The sequence below is a fragment of the Polypterus senegalus genome, chromosome 7 (genome assembly GCF_016835505.1).
Source record: "Polypterus senegalus isolate Bchr_013 chromosome 7, ASM1683550v1, whole genome shotgun sequence".
NCBI classification, from domain to species: domain Eukaryota; kingdom Metazoa; phylum Chordata; class Cladistia; order Polypteriformes; family Polypteridae; genus Polypterus; species Polypterus senegalus.
In genome coordinates, this window is record NC_053160.1 from 138,440,427 (window position 1) to 138,463,045 (window position 22,619).

At 36.2% G+C, this 22,619-nt stretch overlaps 1 protein-coding gene across 1 annotated transcript; it reads right to left on the bottom strand.

The window, feature by feature from the left end:
• Positions 1 to 3,391: 3,391 nt before the first annotated feature.
• On the bottom strand, positions 3,392 to 22,389 carry mblac2 (metallo-beta-lactamase domain containing 2). The gene is made up of 2 exons (XM_039759328.1): positions 21,629 to 22,389; positions 3,392 to 4,422 (listed from the first exon to the last, which is right to left on the bottom strand). The coding sequence occupies exons 1-2, from the start codon at positions 22,074 to 22,076 to the stop codon at positions 4,040 to 4,042; spliced, it is 831 nt and encodes a 276-aa protein (XP_039615262.1). The 5' UTR covers positions 22,077 to 22,389; the 3' UTR covers positions 3,392 to 4,039.
• Positions 22,390 to 22,619: the final 230 nt, after the last annotated feature.

Genomic DNA, 22,619 nt, shown 5'->3' on the forward strand with positions numbered 1-22,619 from the left:
ATGTCTGGACAATAGTGTTAATGTTTGTACTTTGAATTACAGATTTATCTAGCATCATATTACACATTATACTGTATATAGAAATGTAACACTGGATATCACTTAATTTTAAATTTGACAACTAAATATTACTGATTTATCAACTTATATGACAGATGAGTTACAGAACTTTATGAGTCAGCTAAATAACAAATCTTAGCTAATTTCTTTCTTTAAATTCAATAAACAAATTAAAGGAGTCAGCACTGAGTTCCTCAACATGCTTGCTTTGTCCAATTTATGACTTTTTATGATATGGGGAAAATTATTTTAAGGCATTAAGTTTCCTAGATAAACAGAATCTGAGGTACTTTTACTCTTTACCCCAGAATTTGTAATAATTATTTCTGATTACCATAGTTTTTTTAAAGGCACTGGAAACAAATGTATAAATAAGTTAAATGGACTCATTACATAGAGTACTTGCAGCTGAAACTCTGGAGATGTCTAAATTTGGCAGTCTATCTTGGAAAAATCCGTTTTTAAGACCAACTGTAAACTTGAACAATTGTTACTTTATAGATTAGATTCTAAACACACTAATTTTCAGTGATCTACTGTATAGGTTTTAGTGCCTTTTCTTAGACCTTTCTTGTACTAGGTAAGTAACCACTTTAAACAAAATTACAGTACTGTAAATAAGTAAAAAAAAAATTTACATCCATATAAAGCTGTCTGTGAGGCATATTTTGAGGCCAGCATATTTACCTGGCTCACACAATATATCATACTAAATCAGTGAAAGGTGAAAGAAAGTGTTTGCTATGGACTTTTTTTTTTAGCAATATCAATATATTTTTTCACCAGAATTGTAGGAAACAATAATGAAGCAATTAAAAACAATTGTTCTCTAAATAAGTTAATAAAACACATCATCTATATGCCTAAAGTAAAGGATACATGAAAATGAAAGCTATACTGTAAATTATAAAAATAGGGATTTCGCATAAAGTGTAGAAGAAACCATCAGCAAAGCACCCTTACATAAAGAGTAGCTACCTTTGTGTATTACACTGTAAGTGAAACATGTGATTACATTCCAATATAATCATAATCATCTTTTTTAAAATATGTAATAATTTTAATGAAAATGTTAAAGCTCAGTGAAGCCCTTTTGAAGTTAAAATTTAAATGTCAGATAAACTGAATGAAAGTTACAAAACATTACATACAACTAGAGAAACTTATTGTGAGTGAAACCTTCATGCAAACCATTAGTAATAAAAGCAGTGCTTAATTTATATACACTAATGCCACTTTTTGACTTTCTTATTATTACAATGAAATAATCTAAGCAAGGTTTTATTTTTAAACTGATTATGTAAGATGGAAGCAGCATATATTTTTATACTTTATTTGGGGGGAAAAAATGCAAAGGAAATCACTTTGGAGACAGTTGTCCTTTTGTCGATTTTTATGCTACTGTTTTAATTTTCTGTTTTGCCTTGTATTAGCCTCCCATTTCTCCCAACTTCTTTAATATTTGTCTATATGCTGTACTGCTAAACAGATTGAAGATCAAAGTTTCCAAGTTGTTGCACCCGGTCATCAAATCAGACTTCAGTGCATTTGTCCAATGTACCGTACTTGCAATTTAGTTTTAGCCAGATTCCAGTAATATAAATAGAACACACTTTTGCAGAAATGGAGAATTTCTAATAACCCAAGTAAAAACAAAAAGATGAAAAGGATTATTAAGTAGAACAGGAAAAAAACACATTTGCAAGAAAAAGTAAGGCCAAATCTTGTTGCAGAGTAAAAAAAAATGCAACACTGCTGAAATCAGAAGATTCTTAAACAATATGTTAAAGGGAGACATTTGTTTAAATGAAGTTGTAAAATTACAACAGTATCAGTAATGAGACTATATTTTCTAAATATAGCCTATGGAGGAATATTTCAGAGAAACTTAAGTAAATAAATTTGCAAGCAAATAAAGGTATTGTTAAATGTGACAGCAAATAAATAAAAGCATGACTTATGTGCATACATAATTAAATGTGTCACTAAATATGTTTTTGTTGTTTATTTCTTTATGTGTTTAAGTTTTTTTTTCATTTCACTGACTCTACCTGCAATATAAAATATGTCTTAAAATGATTCTGTCATTTTTACCTGTCAAAGCCGAGAGGGTGAGCTCTAGCAAGTACTGTGTTTTGATTGGTGAAACACCTGTAGAGTAGACATAAATCTATTGTAAATGTGGCACCTAACAGCCAAGGCATTTCAGATATGAACATCTGAGAGGATTATTCGAGTTAAAGTAGCCGCTTCATGCAAAAATTCCTGGTAACATTTTTTATGCTCTTATCCTCTACAGATGTGTAATTACAATTTTGAGAATGCGCTTTTGCTTGCCCTGGGATTCCTAGTATAAGTGCGGCTACCTTGGGTGGATCACTCAGAATTACTCAACCCATCACTAAGCCCTTCTAGATGGGTGAAAATGAAAATTTTCAATTCAAGACTTATTTCATGTGTGGCCACTAAAATACAAGGGGGAGTCAAGCTAAAGTTAGAAAATGGGATTTATTAGAAAATGGAACTAACCTTAACAAAACTGATAATGTCATTTATCAATGTAGTTTACACCCTTCTCAAGGCACTTGTGCCTGCATAGAAGTGCATGGATTCAATAAAAAGTCTTGTCTTGTCCTCACAACCACTCGCGCACCACTTTTTTCATGTCGTCATCTATCTTGAATCGACAACCACCCAGATGTTTTTTTGGCGATCCAAAAGTTCTTAGCAGTGTGTTCATTGTCTTGCAGCAACAGGACTCCTTGAGACAGCAGTCCCGCCACTTGAATTAAATAGAAGTCTTCACATTGGTCTCCAGCAAGTCACAGTAAATTGCACTAGTGACTGTAGTACCCCTCGGTATGTAGTGTTCGACAATAACTCGGGTGCACGAGCGGTTACGAGGACAAGACAAAACCTTTTATTCTGCTGGAATCCAGGCACTTCCAGGCAGGTGGCACAAGTGCATTGAGGAGGGTGAAGACTTCATTGAGAAATGACATTATCAGTTTTGTTAAGGTTCATTCCATTTTCTAATAAATCCCATTTTCTAACTTTAGCTTGACTCCCTAATAAATAAATGAAAAAAATGAAATTTTATATAAATATAAAAATATGTATATCTCCATGTTTATTTATACTCATATATCATTTTTTTATTCATTTACTGTCATATTTCACAATTTGAATTTGTCTGAAAAATTCATCCACAGTAACTCTCCTTTTTCCATACTAAACAATTCTGATAACACGGGATAAAGTACGAAGAACTGTAGATGGGTAAGAAGATGCAAAAAGAAATCTGATAATAAATATAGTCATTCTCAATAACTGGCAACTTACAAATGCAACATTTTACTGCAATGCTTTAAGGTTTTAACAGTAAACAACATGACAGTATTAATCTAAACCCAATGACATGTAGTATTTTATATATATTCATAAAAAAGTCTTTTATCTTGATTCTATGTGCAAGCCAAAAGTAACATATGAACGTCTGCTTAACATGTACCCAGTAAATGTATTTACTTAATTATCAAAGAGACATTGCAATAGGCAGTGTACTTCAAGTCATACGAAGCTAAGTTTTCATCCCTAAATCTTTGTTTTGGCAACCTGATGTGTTCAAAAAGGCCACTGAGAAATCTAAAGGATACATAACGGGCCGTGGCACACGTGCAGATACTTTACGTTAGAAAGCATACCTGAATACTGCATTTGATGCCTTTAAAATGTTTCTGCCACCCATTTCTACTTCCCGTGTGGAAACCCAGTTTTTTCAATAACCAGAAATTTCAAGCAATAAACATTCATAAATGCCAATTACACACAAAACTAATTCACACTGGCCAGTGACTATTATGCAAGTAGCCTGTTGTAATGATTTAGATAAATTGAAATGTTACATTCAGAACAATAGTGCGTCTGTAGAACTGCTGTGCCATATTAAACTGCAATACCTTTGACATGGACATAAAAATCAGCTTCTCCCTAGATTTGTTGCCCGAAGAGCAAGTCTGGCAACAGTCTTCATGGCACCTGTTGAAAACCTATGGCATGTTCCAGCATTTGCAATATAGTTTGATGCTATTCTGTATAGTCTTTCTGCCCCAAAGGTGTTGAAGTGTCCTGGAAGCACTCGCTCCACCAGACCTTGGTCAACAAGTTCCACCAGTCGCTCACAAGTGCTGACATAATCACTAATCCTGCTGTAAGGGAGCCAGTCAATCATTGCACCATCATAGGCCACATCCCCACTGAACAGCACCTTGTTATCTTTATCATGGAGACAGATGCTCCCTCTAGAGTGTCCAGGCATATGCATCACTGTCAGCTGCCGATTTCCCAAATTAATGACATCTCCTAAAAAGACAAATAAATATAAATTACAAAATACAGTAGACAGTCAAAAAATAAATATTTAGATTTTAGGCTGTGAAATTTCTGGGACTTTAATCAAGTAACCTTTACCTCCTCTAAAAACAAAAACTAAGGCGCCACAGTAGATTTGTAACAGTCTTTGACATGAAGGGCAGAGAAGCTACCCATTTTAAATCAATGCTCTTTATTTTTGGAAGAAATGTGATTAAAGTGTTATTACAGCATTTTGTAGTGGTGTCCTTTCATACATCAAGTAATTTAAATTCAATCAATACAACATCCACAGACAAAAGCTTTTGTGGCAGGCCTGGCCTTCACATATCTATAGTTTGAAGCCGGGACTGTGCGTCAACACGAGTATCATTTCATGAGTCACCTTGAAACAATAAATTCAATGAAATCAAAATCTTCTTAACCTTAATCCACTTGAAAAAAATACCATACTTCATATATCTTTTCTGCACTAAATTCAATGTATTAAGTTCTAAATCTGGCACTACTAGCATCAGTATCAACCAAGTGTTTAACTTCAAATAATTACCGACTTAGGGGCTCTCCGCAATGTTAAAAATATATATGATTGTATGATGATATTCAAGTCTAATGCAAAGGCTTCAGACACACCATTTATATATGAAACTACTGTATATACTGTACCATATTTAAATTTTCTATAGTCATCTCTTTCCCTGTGTGTGACCTTTGTTCCCATCTTTTCAGTCACTTAACGTAACTGTAAGGATATTTTCAAATAAGCTTCTAATAAATACAATACTTTTAACAATATTTACATTAACCTTGATTTGGATTACGTCATTCGGTGTGTAAATTTCATTTTGGAGTAAATTTTTAGATAACATAATATCCACAAAACTGCTTAATCTGATCCAAGATTGCAGTGGCCCAGAGTCTATACTAGCAGCTTTGGGCATAAGGTTTGGGAACAAGCCTTGTGCAGGGTGCCAGTCCATCATAGTGGCCACTCACAACATTTAACTTTATATGCAGTCTTGGCAAATGGGAGAGGAAAACAAACACTGAGAAAACATGCATGCTCCACATAGGCAAAGACCAGATGCAAGATTCAAACACACTAAGGAAGTGGTGCTAATCAATGGACCAGCATGTCAGCCCAGAAGTTAAAAAATAAAAAGGATTATTTAAACCAGGGGTGCCAAATACGTCGATTGTGATCAACCGGTAGATCGGAAAGGTAGTGCAGGTAGATGGCATTGCATTCAAAAATGTATTTTTTTTTTTTTTAAATATTAGTCTAGCATATATCCTCCCTATGGCATTTTCCACTTGATTGACGTACAGGGCGGCCAGTCTGAGATCACTTTTCTTCTAACACACTGGTCATCCCTCTCGCACGATCAAATGCGCAAGCTACTGCAAAACTCCAGCTATCTAAGTGATCTAGTTAGCCTTCCAATTTATATCGACTAAAGAAGAGATTAAAAAAAAAAATTGTTGGTTATGGGCTGGATGTGGTATTGGAAGAGGATTTTTTTCTCTCACAATGTCACAATCGAAGTGTGTTTGTCTGATCTGTCAATCTATCATTGCTATTCCAAAGAAGGAAAATGTGAAAAGGCACTTTCGAACTGTTCATAAAAACTATGAAACTGACTTCCTTCCGAAAAGTGATCTGAGAAAGAGAAAGGAGAGGGAACTAAAATCACAGTTAATCGGACAGCTGTCATTTTTCACTCAGCTCAATTCAAAAGCAAAGGCAGACACACCGAAGCATCGTTCTGGGTGAGTCACTTGATCATTAAGCAAAAGAAGTCCTTCCAAGATGGAGAGATGATAACAGATGCCTTTGTTGTGGCAGATGGCTAGGGAGAAATTCCTGCTGAGATTTTAAGACCCCTGGCCGGAGAAAAAGGAGTTTCTCCTTGTCATTAAACATGCAGAATACAAGCAACTTAATAATGATCAATGGCCACTAGACCTGGCATTTTTTCCCGATCTGACCAACACGGAAAAAAAGTGACAATTCGAGTGTTGCCCAATGTAGCAGAGTAAGAGTAGCGTTTCTTCTTCACAAATGTACTCAAGTAAAAGTAAAAAGTATGGTGCAGTAAAACTACTCTTAGAAGTACAATTTTTTTAAATGTAAATGTACTCGGAGTAAATGTAACTCATTACTACCCACCTCTGATACTCAGTATATATATTATATATATATATATATATATATATATATATATATATATATATATATATATATATATATTTATATATTTACTAGGTTGACCCGATTTTTAAGTTGACCACTTCTTAAGGCAATTCAATATGTAGATCAATTTGATATTTTATACAAACTCATTAATTTGGTTATATTGCATTTGAGCGGTATTACTTTAATACTCGTAGTTTCTGTTATTTTTGTGATGAAATTTAAACTTTTTTCAATATTGAGGTCGCCTTTTGAACCCCCCTGATATTTACTATGCAGTGAGGCATTTGTACTCCATCAACATTAATTATTTCCAGAGACATAATTTTGTCTATTTTTCCAGCGCATCGCGCACAAAAGCAAGGGAACAATGGGAGCACCAGAACTCTGCTCACATCATGTCTCTTCGTACCGCAAGCTGCAAGTAGTAAGTCTGTGATAAGCGGAATACCGCTACGCTTTCCACTCACGGGACAGAAGGACAATCCCGACCGCTTTTATATAGTAAGAAAGAAGAAAAAGATATCGCACAGTCTGGAGTAGAAAATCATCTTTTACCTGGAAAAACGAAACTACAAATCCCATCGTGCACTGCAAAATGGACGGGGCGTGTGTGATACTCCGCGCCTGCGTAGCGCTCACGGGACAGAAGGACAATCCCGACCGCTTTTATATAGAAGGATATATAGAATTTTTAATGTAGGCAGATCATTTTGACCTGGCCATTTTTAAAGTAACTCGCAAGCCGAAAAAGTGTGGGCACCCCTGATTTAAACTATATTATGATACAATATGCATTTAAGCTTTGTCAATGAAGAACAATATATTTTTGATGTATACAAATAAGAAAAGAATTTACACTTTCATTTATAACGTAATTTAAAAATTATAAATGAAAACAGAAATTCCCCTGGTGCCATTTCATTTTAGCTTCATGAAACAAACAATAAAACAGTAACTATATTTTTGCATATCTAGTAAGCATGGATCTGATCGGTAGATTTCATATTGAATACAAACAAATTTACAGTGATCTGAGTGGTAGATCTAATACTAAGCAGGATGCATATAATACATACTGATATATAGCTTTAGATTTTAAAGAATTTGAGCATGGCAAAGTACTTTTCTAATAAAACTGACAATGTCTATTTTAAAGTGAGAGCATATAGAACTGATCAGCAAAAGCAAAATTTGCAAAACCTCTTTAAAATGAAGATGTGGTTTTCACTGTACTGTAATCTTTTAAAAAGGAAAACATTATAGAAAGCATTATCCACCCAGTGTCCATATTGAATCCATTCCAGATTGTTGCTGCCTTGCTGTTAATGCTTCATGGAGACATTGTGAACCTATTGTCAATGGGGTTAAAGAGTTCTCAGAAGCTATGCATGTTTTATGTATGTGATATATTAATGTAATATATATTTTTCTTTGCTGAGAGCTTGTGATAAAATGCAAAAATAAAAGAATAGATCATTCAGGATGTGAAAATCTACAAAAGATTTCAGAGAAGGATATTAATTATGTGCCGATGGTAGCACAGTGATTAGAGGTGCTGCCTCTTACATTCAGCATCCCAGGTTTGAAAGTAGTGCTTGGTTGTTATCTATTCAGAAATTCATCTCACGTCTGCATGAGTTCACCTCCCACATCTCTAAAGATATTCAAATTAGGCTAACTGGTAATTTCAAAGTTTCTCAGTCTGGGTGTACACAGTTAGGACCATTAAGTATTTGGAGAGTGACACAATTTTCATAATTTTGGCTCTGTATGCCACCACAATGGATTTGAAACTAAGCTATTATTATTTGATTAAAGAGTACACTTGCAGAGTTAATTTAAAGGATTTACCAAAAATATTGTAGGAGCTATTTAGAAATCACAACCATTTTTTTTTTTTGTATAGCCCACCCATTTCCAGGGGCTCAAAAGTATTTTGACATTTGACTGACAAACTGTTCCTGTCTTTATTTCATTAACTATTAAGCAGGTAAAAGGCCTGGAATTGATTGTAAGTGGGGGATTTGCATTTGGAAGCTGTCACTGTGTACTCTCAATATGAGGTCCAAAGAGCTGTCCATGCAAGTAAAAACAGTCCATCTTTAGACTGAAAAACTAAAACAAACCATTTAGAGAGACAGCAGAAACACAAGGAGTGGTCAAATCAAATATCTGGTATGTCCTTAAAAAGAAGGAATGCACTGGTGAACTCAACAACACCAGAAGATCTGGAAAACCACAGAAAACAACTGTTTTGGATGACTGCAGAATTCTGTCCTTGGTGAAGAAGAACCCCCTTTACAACATTTAGCCAAACCAGTAACACTCTCCGCGAAGGTGGACCTATCATGGCCAAAGTCTACAATCACAGGAAAACTTCATGAAAAGACAGAGGGTTTACCACAGGGTGCAAATCACTAGTAAACATCAAGCATATGAAGGACAGATTAGACTTTGCCGGAAATAATTTTTCAAAAGCCTAATGCATTTTTGGATGTATTAAAGATACCATAACTAGATACTCTAAGTACAGTGGAATTGAATAAAATTACTAGATGCTATAAAGTCACTTCAGAGTGGGAAAGCAGCAGGCCTTGATGGCTACCCTGTCGAATTTTATAAGAAATTCTCCACTCAGCTAGCTCCCCTCTTATTAGCAACATTTACAGAAGCTAGAGACAATCAAATTCTACCTCAAACTTTTCGCCAAGCATTAATCACTGTCTTTCCTAAACAAAATAAGGACATATTACAATGTGCATAATACAGACTAATTTCACTTCTGAATAATGATGTTAAGATACTCTCCAAAGTCCTAGCAACAAGGATGGAGAAAGTGCTGCCTTCAGTAATATCACAAGATCAAACTGGATTTATTAAAGGCTGATACTTAGCTTCCAGTCTTCAAAGTCAAACACCCCTGAGATATTATTATCGTTGAATGCAGGATAAGCATTTGATATGATTGAATGGAACTACCTTTTTACTACATTAGCATAAAGCAATGATCATCAAAAACTTTTTTATAGTGTGCCAGGAGTGACTGTGAGGAGTATTATCATCAGGTCATTGATGATGGTGAACAACAGAGGACAAAATTTGTGGAGTTTTAACAAGAGTTTTAATCTAAGCTTATTTGAGAGATGTTTCCATTCAGAACTAAATCATTCTTACTTTGTCATGTGGTGTCACCTATGCTGAGCCAGTTTGAGGAATATCATTATTACTGCTAGATTATCTTTGTTGTAGCCTTACTAGCCTGTAATTTTTTATAATGGGTCAGTGTCCATGTACACTGCATTGCATATATTCGGATTATGTCATTTTATAAAATGTTGTTAGTTTCTTGAATCCATTTTAGGTGTCAGTGACAATGTGTGTTACAAGTCTCAAAGTTGCATTTTTAATCAGAAAGGGTAGATGCCTTGTGGCTTGCAGGACAGTTTGAAACAGTAAACATGTAGAAGGAGTGATAGGACCAAGGCTCAATTTGCATCTAATTCAGTTTTAAACACTTTATTCTTTTTAATGGCTGTTGTGTGTTTTTGCCATTTTAAAGCTAAATTTTTGTACCATTTTTCCAGAAATAATACATTAGTTATTGATTTTTTTTCAGTGTTCTTTGTTTTGAGAAGCCTGTACAGCAAACTACATTGTATGAATTAAGTGTATTATCTCATGCCCAGTAAGAATATATTAAGGTTAAGTTATTTAATAAGCTGGGTTTGCTGCCTGGCATACTACTTGTTACATGTTTGATCTTTTGGGCTTTATCACACCAGCCCCTGGGTGCCAGGGCTGAAAAGACCTTTGAAAATAAATAAAGATTTCAACCATCGACATTTGAATCTACAATAAAATGCAGCTGTTATTACAGTGGTATTGCTTTGGTTATTTCTCATATTACCTGTGGCCTTTAAACTAATTTATTAAAAATAACATAACTAAGTAACAAAATGTAAACAAGACTGGCACATTCATGGACAGTACAGAGTGAATAGAAGGAAGAATTAATGAACTACCGCAATGTCACCCTGTGCTCACATGTGATTAGCTTAATCATAATTTTAAATTCAGGTCAGCATCTGAGTCATAAACACATGGCCTGGCTTTAAGAGGCCAACGCATAAACCAATTACTTCAAACATTAATGAACTGAAGCAGGGTTGTAAGGATGAGTTGGGCTAGACCATCTCTGATGTAACATAAATAAGATACAGATAAACTCATAAGAAAACAACCATAGCACACATCATATTATAACTTTTAAAGCTAGTTCTAACACACTATTGAATCATGAGGTGTACTTACTTTTTTCCAAAAGGATTATGCATGATGGTTTATTTTTTTTTTGATAAAGTATAAAAGGAAAATATGTATAATTTGTCATTTTTAGTTACATTTACTTTAATTTACAATATACTGAGAATTGCTTTTTGAGTGAAACCACAGAATTGAAACAGGGTGTACTTTGTTGTTTACTTCACTACACTGAAGCACAATAATCTGTTATTTGCCTAAAACCAACATCTTAAAACGTAAGATTTGATTTATTTAGATTTTTTGTAATTGTTTTTGGGTACTGTATGAGGAAGCCCAAGTTAAGTGAACCCACCAATTTGTTGAAGGTAAACCAGACAGAAAAAATATATGTATTTGACAGGAATTGAGTCAATTTTTCAAACCTGCAATAATCCAGTTCAGGGTGTCATTAAGCCACAGCCCTATTGCACAACCATCACACTTAAGTCAGGAAACTCTTCACTACTGTGCACATTAACACACATTATCCATAGTTACTTATTTTGGGATAATCTAAAGTCACCTATGAACCTATAACAGGTATTTTTGTGGCATTGGTGGAATATTGAAGCATCAAAAGAAAACCTTACATAGACATAAGAGAGAACTATGACATCATCAACCTGACTAATTACCTAAAAACAAAAACAAAATTAAAAACATTCTACTGATACTGCCTTTCATGACTGGCAAACAAGTGCTTTATGAATTTCAATAATGTGATTTTTAAAATAAAGTTAAATATGCTTTTTGTCATTTTAGAGAGGCTCTGTAAATAAATAAATATATAAATAAATAGGTAAATAAATGATATGGTCTGAACATTTGACTTAAAGTATAAAAATTTCTGACTTGGCTGTAACAGTCACAGTGAAGCATTATGCAGGTGTATTGCTGTTTGTATAAAAGAGCTCCAGTAGAGTTTCCTGACACACGTCTGCTGAATGATTCGTTGGCTGAAAGTACTCACTGTTAGTGTGTCAGAGAGGATGTGCAGCATTGTTTATCATGGCACTCAGATTTGTTTTTTAATTCTCTCCTTTTCTACTACCTCCAGGTGGTTCTGCGTGTGTCTCATAACTGAGTCTATCATTTTAATTAGCTTGCTGATTCAGTTTTGAAGAAATGTTACCAACCTAGCACACTACAATGTACTGTAGAAAGTCACATTGGCCATCACAGAATAGTAGAAGATGTGAAGGATGTCATTATCCGCATTAAAGGAATGCAGTCTATAAAAAGCCTGCTCTGGCTTTTCTGAAAAAGTTCTTCTGTGCTATGAGACCAGTCCAACCTGTCATTGATATGCATCTCCATGTATTGTACTGTAGCACTGCAACACCTCCACATCCACTCCATAAATAGTGACTTGACACAGGATCTTTAGTGTGGCAAAAATCAATAACCAGTTCCTTGCTTTTGCTGATCTTAAGTTGCAGGCAATTCTTTCTGCAATATGAAACAAAGTTCCCCAACTGACTCCTATAGTCTGTCTCACTCTTTATCAATAATTCTCATTAAGTACAGACATTCTGAGAATCTATGCAAGTGACATGACTTAGTGTTACATTTATAGTCTGAGGTGTACAGAGTGAAGAGAAAAGGAGATGGTAATCTTCCTGGTGGAGCTCCAGTGTTGCTAACATCCATATCAGAAAGACGTCCTTGAGTCTCATTTAACCTATCCTAAAGTACATGTGATAACTTCCAACATATCATGAGCCACATGATACATTTACTTCCTACAAATTTTCATAAGATAGAGAAAACAGCAAAAGATTAATTGGAAGCTTATTTTAAGTAATGCATGGTTACCTAGACACATACCGTATATGAGTAGTAATAATTTGTAAGAGCCTTGAGCCAGTGATGCAATTATTTTTACATGTTAATCTGAGTTAATCGTATCTGTCACCATAATATTAGCAGTTCCATAGTTATGTAAAAAGTACTGGCAGTTCTCCAATAACAGGAACGAGATGAACAGACTCTAATGCTGCTCCTTGACTCTTATTGCCTCACTTAGTCAAGCAATATGTCACTTATAATTAATTTTAATGTGTATGTACTCAGATAATATACAGAATTAAAATTAGAGAGCACTTTAGAGTATAATTAAAATAAAAATATACTGCATTCTTCTGCACTAAGGAATAATATTACAGCACTAAAGAATACTCCTGAGAATATTTTAAACACTCTTATTTCAAAAATGCTTCCAATTCCTTTTGCTAAGTTTCACAGCACAAGGTATATCAGCTTGTTATAATGTCAACTGTCCTTTAAATCGTGGGAACACAAAACAAGGCTGGCCTATTATCACCAACACTATTCACAACTTAATTCTTGGCTATTCACCAGCATGAACATCAAGAGATTTGGGGAATTGTATGGGAAGGACCAACTAAACAAATCTCTCTGATTCAGATTTTTCCACATTACACATGTATTGAGTCCACTACATAGACTCTATAGGATTTCTGGATTTAAGATCAACTTGAATAAGACCATATTATTCCCTCAGTGAATAGTGCAGCATGGCTTGAACTGGATCATGTTGTAATTATCTCACAGCAGTTCATGTATCTAGAAGAGGCACTTAAAAATGCTGAGGACCTCGTCTGATTAAATTAACTTGATTGAAAGTACCAAGATGTTAACAAACAATCATCTCTTCATCTCACAATAGCCAAAAGACATGTTAAAATGAACATGCTTCCAAAGCTACTATATTTCTTTCAGAGAATTCATACAAATAAGTACCAAATCCTTATTATAAAGTAATTTACAATTATAAATACCTATGTTTAGAATGCAAAAAAGCCATTCCTAAAAAAACATTTTGCTAAGATTTCAGGCAGAGGGGTCATTAAGCTATCCTTTAAATATAATAAATATATCAGGAATAAGTATCCTGGATAAAAAACAAGATCCAGGCCTTTAATGACCTATTGGGCACAGCCATCAGTATTGTGTCCATCTGCGGAGAGAGTGTCAACCTTGTTGAGAGGTTTACTTATCTTGGCAGCAACATTCATGTCTCTGGTGACTCTACCTATGAAGTGAGAAAATGGATTGCTAGAGCATGGGGGTCATGAGGTCACTGGATAGGGGTGTGTAGCATTCCCAATATCTTTGCAAAAGGATGAAGGTCCAAGTCTTTGTAGTCCTGGTGCTTCCTGTTTTGCTATATGGTTGTGAGATCATGCGTAGGTGCTATCCAGTTACATGAGACAAAGATTAGATCCCTTTGGTACTGTGTGTCTTCAGAGAATCCTTGGGTACCACTAGTCTGACTATGTATCGAATGAGCAGTTGCTCATTGGAGTCCCAAATGAGGCACATTACTTGCCATCCTGAGGGAGCATTAATTAAGGCACTATGACCATATGGCGTGATTCCCTGAAGCTGATCCTGCTCACAGGATCCTCATTGTTGAGAACCTGAGTGGCTAGACCAGGCCAAGGGGGCACCCACGTAACACCTGGCTGCGGCAGAAAGATGGTCATTTCCAGAGGCTGGGACTAGACCACGTGTCTGCCTGGGTGGTTGTCAACCAGAATCTCAAACTTTTTTGTCATGTGGTGGGTGAAACAACTAGCTGTATGACTGCATGCTTTCTAGCCTGACCTGACCTAGAATGCACTTGGTATCCAGACCCTTAAAGAGTGTGTTTCCATGCTTTGAACAATTTCACTTTAAACACAAATTTCCAGTAACAAGTGTTCCACTTTCTGCAAGCTGGAAACTTAAATGTAAGAAATCTGCTGAACTTTCTCAGTATTCCATGTAATGGAAACACTAGTTTGATACAACTGAATGGCGCAGCAGTAGGGCTGCAGCTGTGAAATAAGAAGACTAGGGTTCACATCCCATATGCTCAATGCATGGGCTCCCCATGTCTGTATGGGTTTTCTCCAAGTGGTTAAGTTTCCTCCCACAAAACAAAGACATGCAGGTTGGTGGAGTTGCATTGCTAAATTGGCCTGTGTGCATGTGTGTCTGGAAACACTGCAATGGACTGGCACCCTATCCAGGTTTTGTTCCTGCCTTGTGTTCGATAACTTCTGGGATATGCTCCAGTTACCTAATCATTTTGCCTTGGATAAGGAAAATAGGACGATGGATGAGTGAATATAACTAAAACATCTCTAAATGTATCAAAACAGTTTGTATTGCTAAAAACAGTATTTGTCAACTAGGAAATCATTGTTTTTAATCAGTTTCACTGTACTACAGAGCTAATCTTCCTGCAATGCGTTACTTAGTGTATTAAGTCACAATTGTTTGGTAAAACTGAATTTTACTAAGAGATCTGTAAACATATCACTACACTGTACTAACCAATGAAACACACTTCAAACATGAAAAATCAAACTGTGAACACCTTTACCTTCTTGTTCTCTCATCTTACTCAATTGTTAAGAATCCTACCCTCTACAACACAGTGGGATAAAATATATCTTAGTTAACTTAAAATTACATAAAAACTTAATTTTCTCCTCTGCGAAAAGTACAGTCTTTTCAGAATTTGGTAAGAAAGTAAACTAGCTCAGCCTATAATAAAATTTTTGATAACTCTGTATCTAACATGCACTACTTCATACGGGGTTCTCTGATGACATACCTTTTCAGCCAGGTAATAACGGGTAATGAGTGCAACACCAAACATATATAGCTGTATGGAACGTAGCATTAATAGAATCCTTAATTGATCTCTCTCTTACTTATGGTAAAGTAACCTAAAACCAATAAAACAAGTTACACTAAAATAAAAAAGAGTTAAAACATATACTATCATATGTGTTTAGTACAACATCTAGGGCTTGTCTGAAAGTAATTAAATAGTTACATCCATGAACTAGCAGTTGCTCAAAAATTGACTTTTTTTTCTCATTTGGAGATTTAAATCTCCTGGAACTTTCCTTGCAGCAGTAAGAACATCTATTGAATAATGGTGGCCTACTACAGACAGAAATAAATGAAAAATACAAAAACAGAAGATTTTATTCTATCTGAACATAGTCAGAAATATTTTTCCCTAAACGGGCCCAAACTGGCATTTAGCTCATCTCTCTATTATAAAAAACATCCTGGGAGAGAAAGTCTAGGGAGACGAGACGTGATCTTCCCGTCAAGATCACGGAAGACACTTAAAAGACCCGCGAGATGAAAGAAATTGGCCACGGAGTGTTTCGCGGGGACCTTAAACATGAGACTTTGTGCCAAGAGAATGACCCAGGACCATCTCGCAGGGACGCAGAAGATGAGATTCTTGCAAGACACGCCCTACTTACAACCAATATCAAATAAGACCACGGGCAGCAAAACACTCAGTCATGTAAAGGATTTGAGAACATACAGATCCAGGGCTCTTAGCGCATATAAAGCGTATAAGGACAATACGTTATAGATGAAACGTCGACGACTAAGCGAAGAAGAAAGAGCAGCGTGAAGAAAAGACACTCAAAAGTGCTGGAGAGAAAAAAAAATGCAAAAAAGAAAAAGAATAATCTAGGTGCAAATTCAGAAAATAAGGAAAGTAATAATCAGCCCAGAACAAATGGAACTGAAAAAAGAGCATGTCCAATAGGACTCAGGATTAAAAGACAAAGTAGAACTTCATAAAGCCGTTCAAAAATGTTGGCGCTATACACATGCAGAGAAGGTTAAAGGATATGAAAGCAGGAAAATTAGAAACTATCAAAAAAAAAAAAAAGTAAAGATCGCAGTAGCGCAAACGTATGGAAATTATTACTCGATAAAAGGGAAAATAATCACCACAGACCAGGTGTCATTGAAAAAAAAAAGCAGGACAAAGTGAGGTCAGAAGTAAAAGACAAAGAGTACAAAAAAAAAAGCAAAATGTCATAAAGAGGTTAAAAACAAGGGGGCCAAACACATGCAGAGCAGGTTAAAAATAATGAAAACACTGGAATTCAAAAGACTCAAAAGAGAAAACGTAGGCGCAACACACATGCAGAGCAAGATACAGAATATGAAAGCAGAAAAAAACAAAAGTGTCAAAAAAAAAAAAGAAAGTAAAGATCGCATTAGTGCAAGCAAAGAGAAATTATTACTCAAAGAAATAACGAAATGGAGAATAGAGATCGAATATATGGACATAGGTGATGTGTCAGAAGTATGTAAATATTGTAAGGCTTTGAAGTTTAAGTCAGAGATTTTCAAAAACAGGGTTTACCTCACATGCATTTACTGGTTACTTTGCAAAAAAAAAAAAAAAATTAACTGCTGATGATGTAGATCGTTCTGTCTGTGCTGAAATTCCAGAGAAACCTATCCTGAATTATGGTACAAAGTCATTAAACACATGTCTCACTGACCCCATTTAAAAGATTCAGCATGTTGGGACTCGAAAGATTCCAAATATTGTTTTTAACGAAGTTCTGAAATAAAAGTGAAACTAATGAAATAGCAACAATTCAAAGAAAAGAAAATCTTAAAAGTGTGTATCCGGAAAACCAAACACAGGGATTGGTGAGTGAAGCAAGTGGCAAGATTTTTGTCTCATTTGGTCAAAATAAATATATATATATACAGTACTTCATATTCAGGCTCAGATATCATTTTACTGACACCTTTTTATTCTGCAGAGTTTGGTTGAAGGACATGGGTTAGGAGGTTTGCTGCTGCATTTGTTTTTTTTTACTGATTGTGTAAATGGATTTAACTTATTTTGCACTTTCTTCAACATATTATTTCAACAAAAAATATTGATAATAATATGAAAACGGAGATTATCTGTGCACACAGAATATTCTTTACGTTTGTACATTTTCAGACCTGCACATAGATTTGTAAGCACTGAATTAAATTATTCAAAATGAGTTGAACCCATTTTGAATCCATGAAATAAACTCATGCCCCTTTTTTAATACTTTGTGCAGCCCCCTTTGCCTTGATAACTGCTCTAAGTATCCTCTTATAAAGGTTAATGAGGTAGGAAAACCAATAGCAACGGTTTTGAGACCATTCCTCCATTCAGAACTTCTCTAGGTCTCCCAGATTTTGAGATGTACACTTGTGGACTCTCCTCTTCAGTTCATCTAACAGGTTTTCAATGGGGTTTAAGTCAGGGGATAGATTTAGCCATGGCAAAACCTTGATTGTTTGGTCAATTAATCCTTTTTGTTTTGATTTTGAGCTGTGCTTTGAATTGTTGTCCTGAAGGAAGATCCAACCACTGCCCAATTTAAGCTTCACAGTGTAGGCAATCATGTTTTGATTTAATATCTGCTGGTACTTTATGGAGTCCACGTTTCCTAACAAGTTATCCAGGAACACTAGCAGAAAACCAGTCCTGTATTAACCAAGATTCACCCTTCATAGTGAGGGATTAGGTACTTTTCTGCATACCTATCATTCAATCCATGCTAGACTAGTGTTGGATCAGGACAAAAATGTTGGCTTTTGGTATTTATAACAGCCTCTGGACCTCAGTACCAAAATTATTCTAAAGCAAATAATGGAGAACTTGAAAGCCCAGTCTTACGCCAGCCTGCTGATGCACCACACCATCATGCAGCCCTATATACTGCTTCCTTCTTGATAGCTGTGAAGTCCATATCATGTCAAAGCATTGGGGGGTAGTTCTGTGAAATACAGATTGGATCAAAGCAATATCCACATGAATTTGCAGATGTGTCAAAGAGTGTAGTTTTGTTTCATGAAGCCTACAAAATGGACAATAGTAAGTATTGAGAGAAGGAGGGGGCTGGGCACTGAGAGGAATGGAGATGTTTACTTCTGGTACCAAAATAAATCATGGAATGCTGGTACTATGCCATTTTAAACTTTGGGGTTTTCAGTTTATGTCTCACACCCCTGTCTGAAGTTGCTAAAAATCTCTATTTTTGTCTTACCTGTCAATAGAAGTCAATCCCACTGAAAGTTTCAGCAGTGTCTGTCAAAGTGTAGGCACTTGAGTTGTTTGATCACCAAACAGGCTTTTTTTTCTAGCAACACCCCAAAAAACTGGTTAAGGAGGTGGCATCTGATAGTAGGTTTAGATACTTTCTGAACACAAAACCCAACTGATGTCTGCAATTCTCCAGGTGTGATCCTTGAAGATATTTGGCCATTCAATCCATCCACCTCAGTGTGTATGGAGTCAGTACAGACCCATGTCCTCTTATTCATCTCCAATTCCTTTAATGTATTAATTTTTGTCCTGATAGTGGAAATGGACAGCTATTTTCTCATACCCATTTACTGACATGTATAGATCAACAAGCTTCCATTGCACATCATTACTATGTTTGAGTCTTCCCCATTGTGATGGGTGAATAAGAGAATTTGACCTGTGTGCCACCTCATATACTGCTAATTCTGTGGATAACATTAACTCTATGAGCTCAAGGGTATTGGCATTGATACAATTCCAATATGTATTTGTAAGATACTTCAACTTCCACTTAAAAGCAGAGAACCAGATCTTTCTAATGATATATACTACCAGTCAAAAGCTTAGAACACTTCAGTTTTTCACCAGTTTATTGAGTTGAAATGCAATGAATGACTTAAAATGGTGAAAAGGTAAGCAGTAAACTGCTGTAGGTTTAAGGTTTAGGTTAGCAAAACCTGAAAAAAGGAACATTTTTGAAAATTACAAATGGGCCTTCTTAAGGAAACAACTAATATGTTACAACCTACATGTGTTCTGCAGCAATTAAAGAAGATTAAGCCTTGCAAGATGAAGCAAACAATTTGTACGGGTATTCCAACCTCTAATGATTACTTAAAAAACCCTCTGTCTTAAAGCGGAATTGGAACAGACTATATTACTACACCTTCTGAAGTACTACTTGGACAATATTCCAGTGAAAATGGCAGGAGAACAGCAATTCAATTAAATGAGACACAGCATTATTACCCTTACAAGTGCAGGCCAATAGAGAAACAATCAAAGTGTCAGTGAGTACAGTGTCCTATACAATCCAAAGGCAATTGGAAACTGGAACAAACTTTGATAGGAAAAGATCTGTCAGACTCAAAGTCACAACCGAATCAGAAGACAAGTTTCTGAGGGTCACCAGCTTGCATGATATGCGCCTCACAGCACAACATCTTCAACAACAGGTCCAAGCACAGCTTAACTGTATTTGAAACAAGCAAGTATCAGTATCTACTGTGAAGAGGAGACTTTGTGCTGCAGGTTTGAAAGGGCAAGTGGCAGTAAGAAAGCTATTCCTTAAAGGACAAAATATGGCCTTGAAATACTGTGGACTACTGCAGACTGGATTAAGTCTCTTCTTCAAAAGTAGAAACTGAGACTTGCTTTTTTCGACTACTGTTAAACTGTGCTTGAAGCTGCTGTGCTGTGAGGTACATAGTCCCTGGGTATGAAATATTGCTTGTGTTGTAAGAATAATAACCAGATAAAGATGACATATACATAGTTGAAAAAAACTACTGGTTCAGACGCAATTGGCATAGTATTAACCTGTTTTGGTTTGTAGAGCAAGGAGCATAGAATGACTCGGTGAATAAGATTCACTTGAGCATAGAATGACTCAGTGAATAAGATTCACTTGGACAGAACTGCGTAGGGCGAGGGAAAAAAGGAAAAATGAAGGAGTATTCAGTTGGTGGCACATGACAAGAAAATATGGGTCTCCATTTTCTAAATGATGAAAGTGAAGCATTTTGTAATGGACAAACCAAACAAAATCTAGTAAATGCTCATTAATCTGGTTAATATTATTGATCATATCTGCTTTAAAAAGAAAAATAGAAGCAGATGCAGTCATCAGTAATGATGCTCACAGATTTTTTTTCCATGCAGGAATGCTAAACATACCGCTTACTGGATGACAAGCATTAAATAGTTTTACAGTGAATTATCTTTTAAGTATTGTACATTTGAATAAAGTGAAATGACTTGCTTCTTTATCCTTTGTCTTTTACCAGTAAAGAATACCGGTTTCCCTAGCTGATGAAATCTGCTCTATGCATTACTTGAATATGGAAAGACAACATCCTTGCTAATTTAATTTAACTTCAATTCCACTATTAGGGCTCCGCTACAAGAGAACAGAGAGCCATAAAACGTCTTCTTGGCGTACTGCCAGACAGCAACTCCCTTCTGATATCTTGAAAGGCAGAAATAGGTTCGAATGCATAATATGCTATAAAATGCGTACAATTGTAATATTCAGCACAACCTGATACCGTGAATAGTTGCATCCACACTAATAATGCTTGTCATCACTTGTGACGCTTCTCTTGTCGCCGTTCAATTGATTTTTTTTCGGTCCGTGTGCATGTTCTCTAAACGAATAAATTCACTAAAACACCACAAATACAACAAAACAGAGTGATTAAACTGTGAGGAGAAAGTTGGCAATAATGACCTTTATAACCTGCATTATGACTTTCAGAAACCGACGAAAAAACGAAATGAGCTCTTTAACCTACAACACGAAAAAAACTCACTTGAAACGGGTAGTTGTGGCAAATAAAATGTAAACTCGACGCCGACTTTTATTTATTTAGAATAAATCTGATAAACTACGGAATAGATCCACTCCGTGACAAAAGTATGGCCACTTGTTGAACGCAGAGGCAACGCCTACCCAAGTTAAAAACATCATTATAGCTGCAAATCCACGCTTCAAACTGTGTTAGTGAGTGGAAACCAACCAACTGCAGATCAATTACCGTGAGGCAGATATTTACCCTCTTGAAGAATGTGAGTTGGGCGCACAGCCTGCACTCTGTACTGCCTCGCGCTCCAACCCGGGGACGGTGTACGCACGATCTCGCGATCCGACAGCCAGGTCACCGCCTCAAAATTGTCGCCACTGGCTAGCGCGTCAGCTTCGGCGCTGTGCACGCCGACCTGTCTGAACTGATGCAGGCCACCGTAGTGATCAAAATGGACATGTGTTCCAATTGCTAGCAAAGGATTCTTGTGCCCCGGGTCCGATTCATCTCCCAGCAGTCCACTCGTGTGCAGGTAGTCTGGTAAACTTCGGAGCCCCAGCCCAGTATCTATGACCACGTCCTGATGCGATCCTTTAATCATCCAGATATTGGCTCTGTTGCCGGACTCGTAAAATCTCTCCTGGATCCAAAATAGCCCGTCTCCTAGAGATTTGTGAGCATACCATTGCGTCGCAGACATCCCAACCTAAATGAAAGTACAGTTTAAAAAAAACAAGAAAAAAGGCTTAGGGGCTCGAAGGTCACGTTTTTCTGGACAACAGCAGTAAATCCAAGTATACGTTTCACGAGGACTAAGGATAAAAACAATAACAACGACAGGCGAAGAGCCCCAAGTTGACAGCCTAAAAAAGTCCAAATTGGCGCAGACTGCTCCCACTCTAGGCTACTGGCTGTTTACATGCGAGGCAACTCAAGGATACACTGAAGGCAGCTCTCCATTGGCTAACACTCAACGGCTGCCTCAGTTACTAAGGTGTTCGCCGCACCTTTTAAAGAGACAGTTTCCGTCAGTGTCTTGCTCAGAGTCAGTACTGATATTTATTTACTCACACATGCAGTAATTTACAGTTGGCGCACGCCTACTTGCGTCTCGGCGATCGGAGGCGGGGTTTATGCAAATTGAGACAAGATGGGCATCCAGTTGTGTTTTACAAGCTTTAGCTAAAAAATATGGGATTTGACGATTGTGTTGGTGGTGGGAATTTGTTTCGTCAGAAGTCTT

Coding starts and splice junctions, on each gene's coding strand:
- mblac2 (XM_039759328.1), bottom strand. CDS start 22,076: ATGTCTGCGACGCAATGGTATGCTCACAAATCTCTAGGAGACGGGCTA. Junction 4,423..21,628: donor AACTCACATTCTTCAAGAGG/GTAAATATCTGC, acceptor TTGTCTTTTTAG/GAGATGTCATTAATTTGGGA.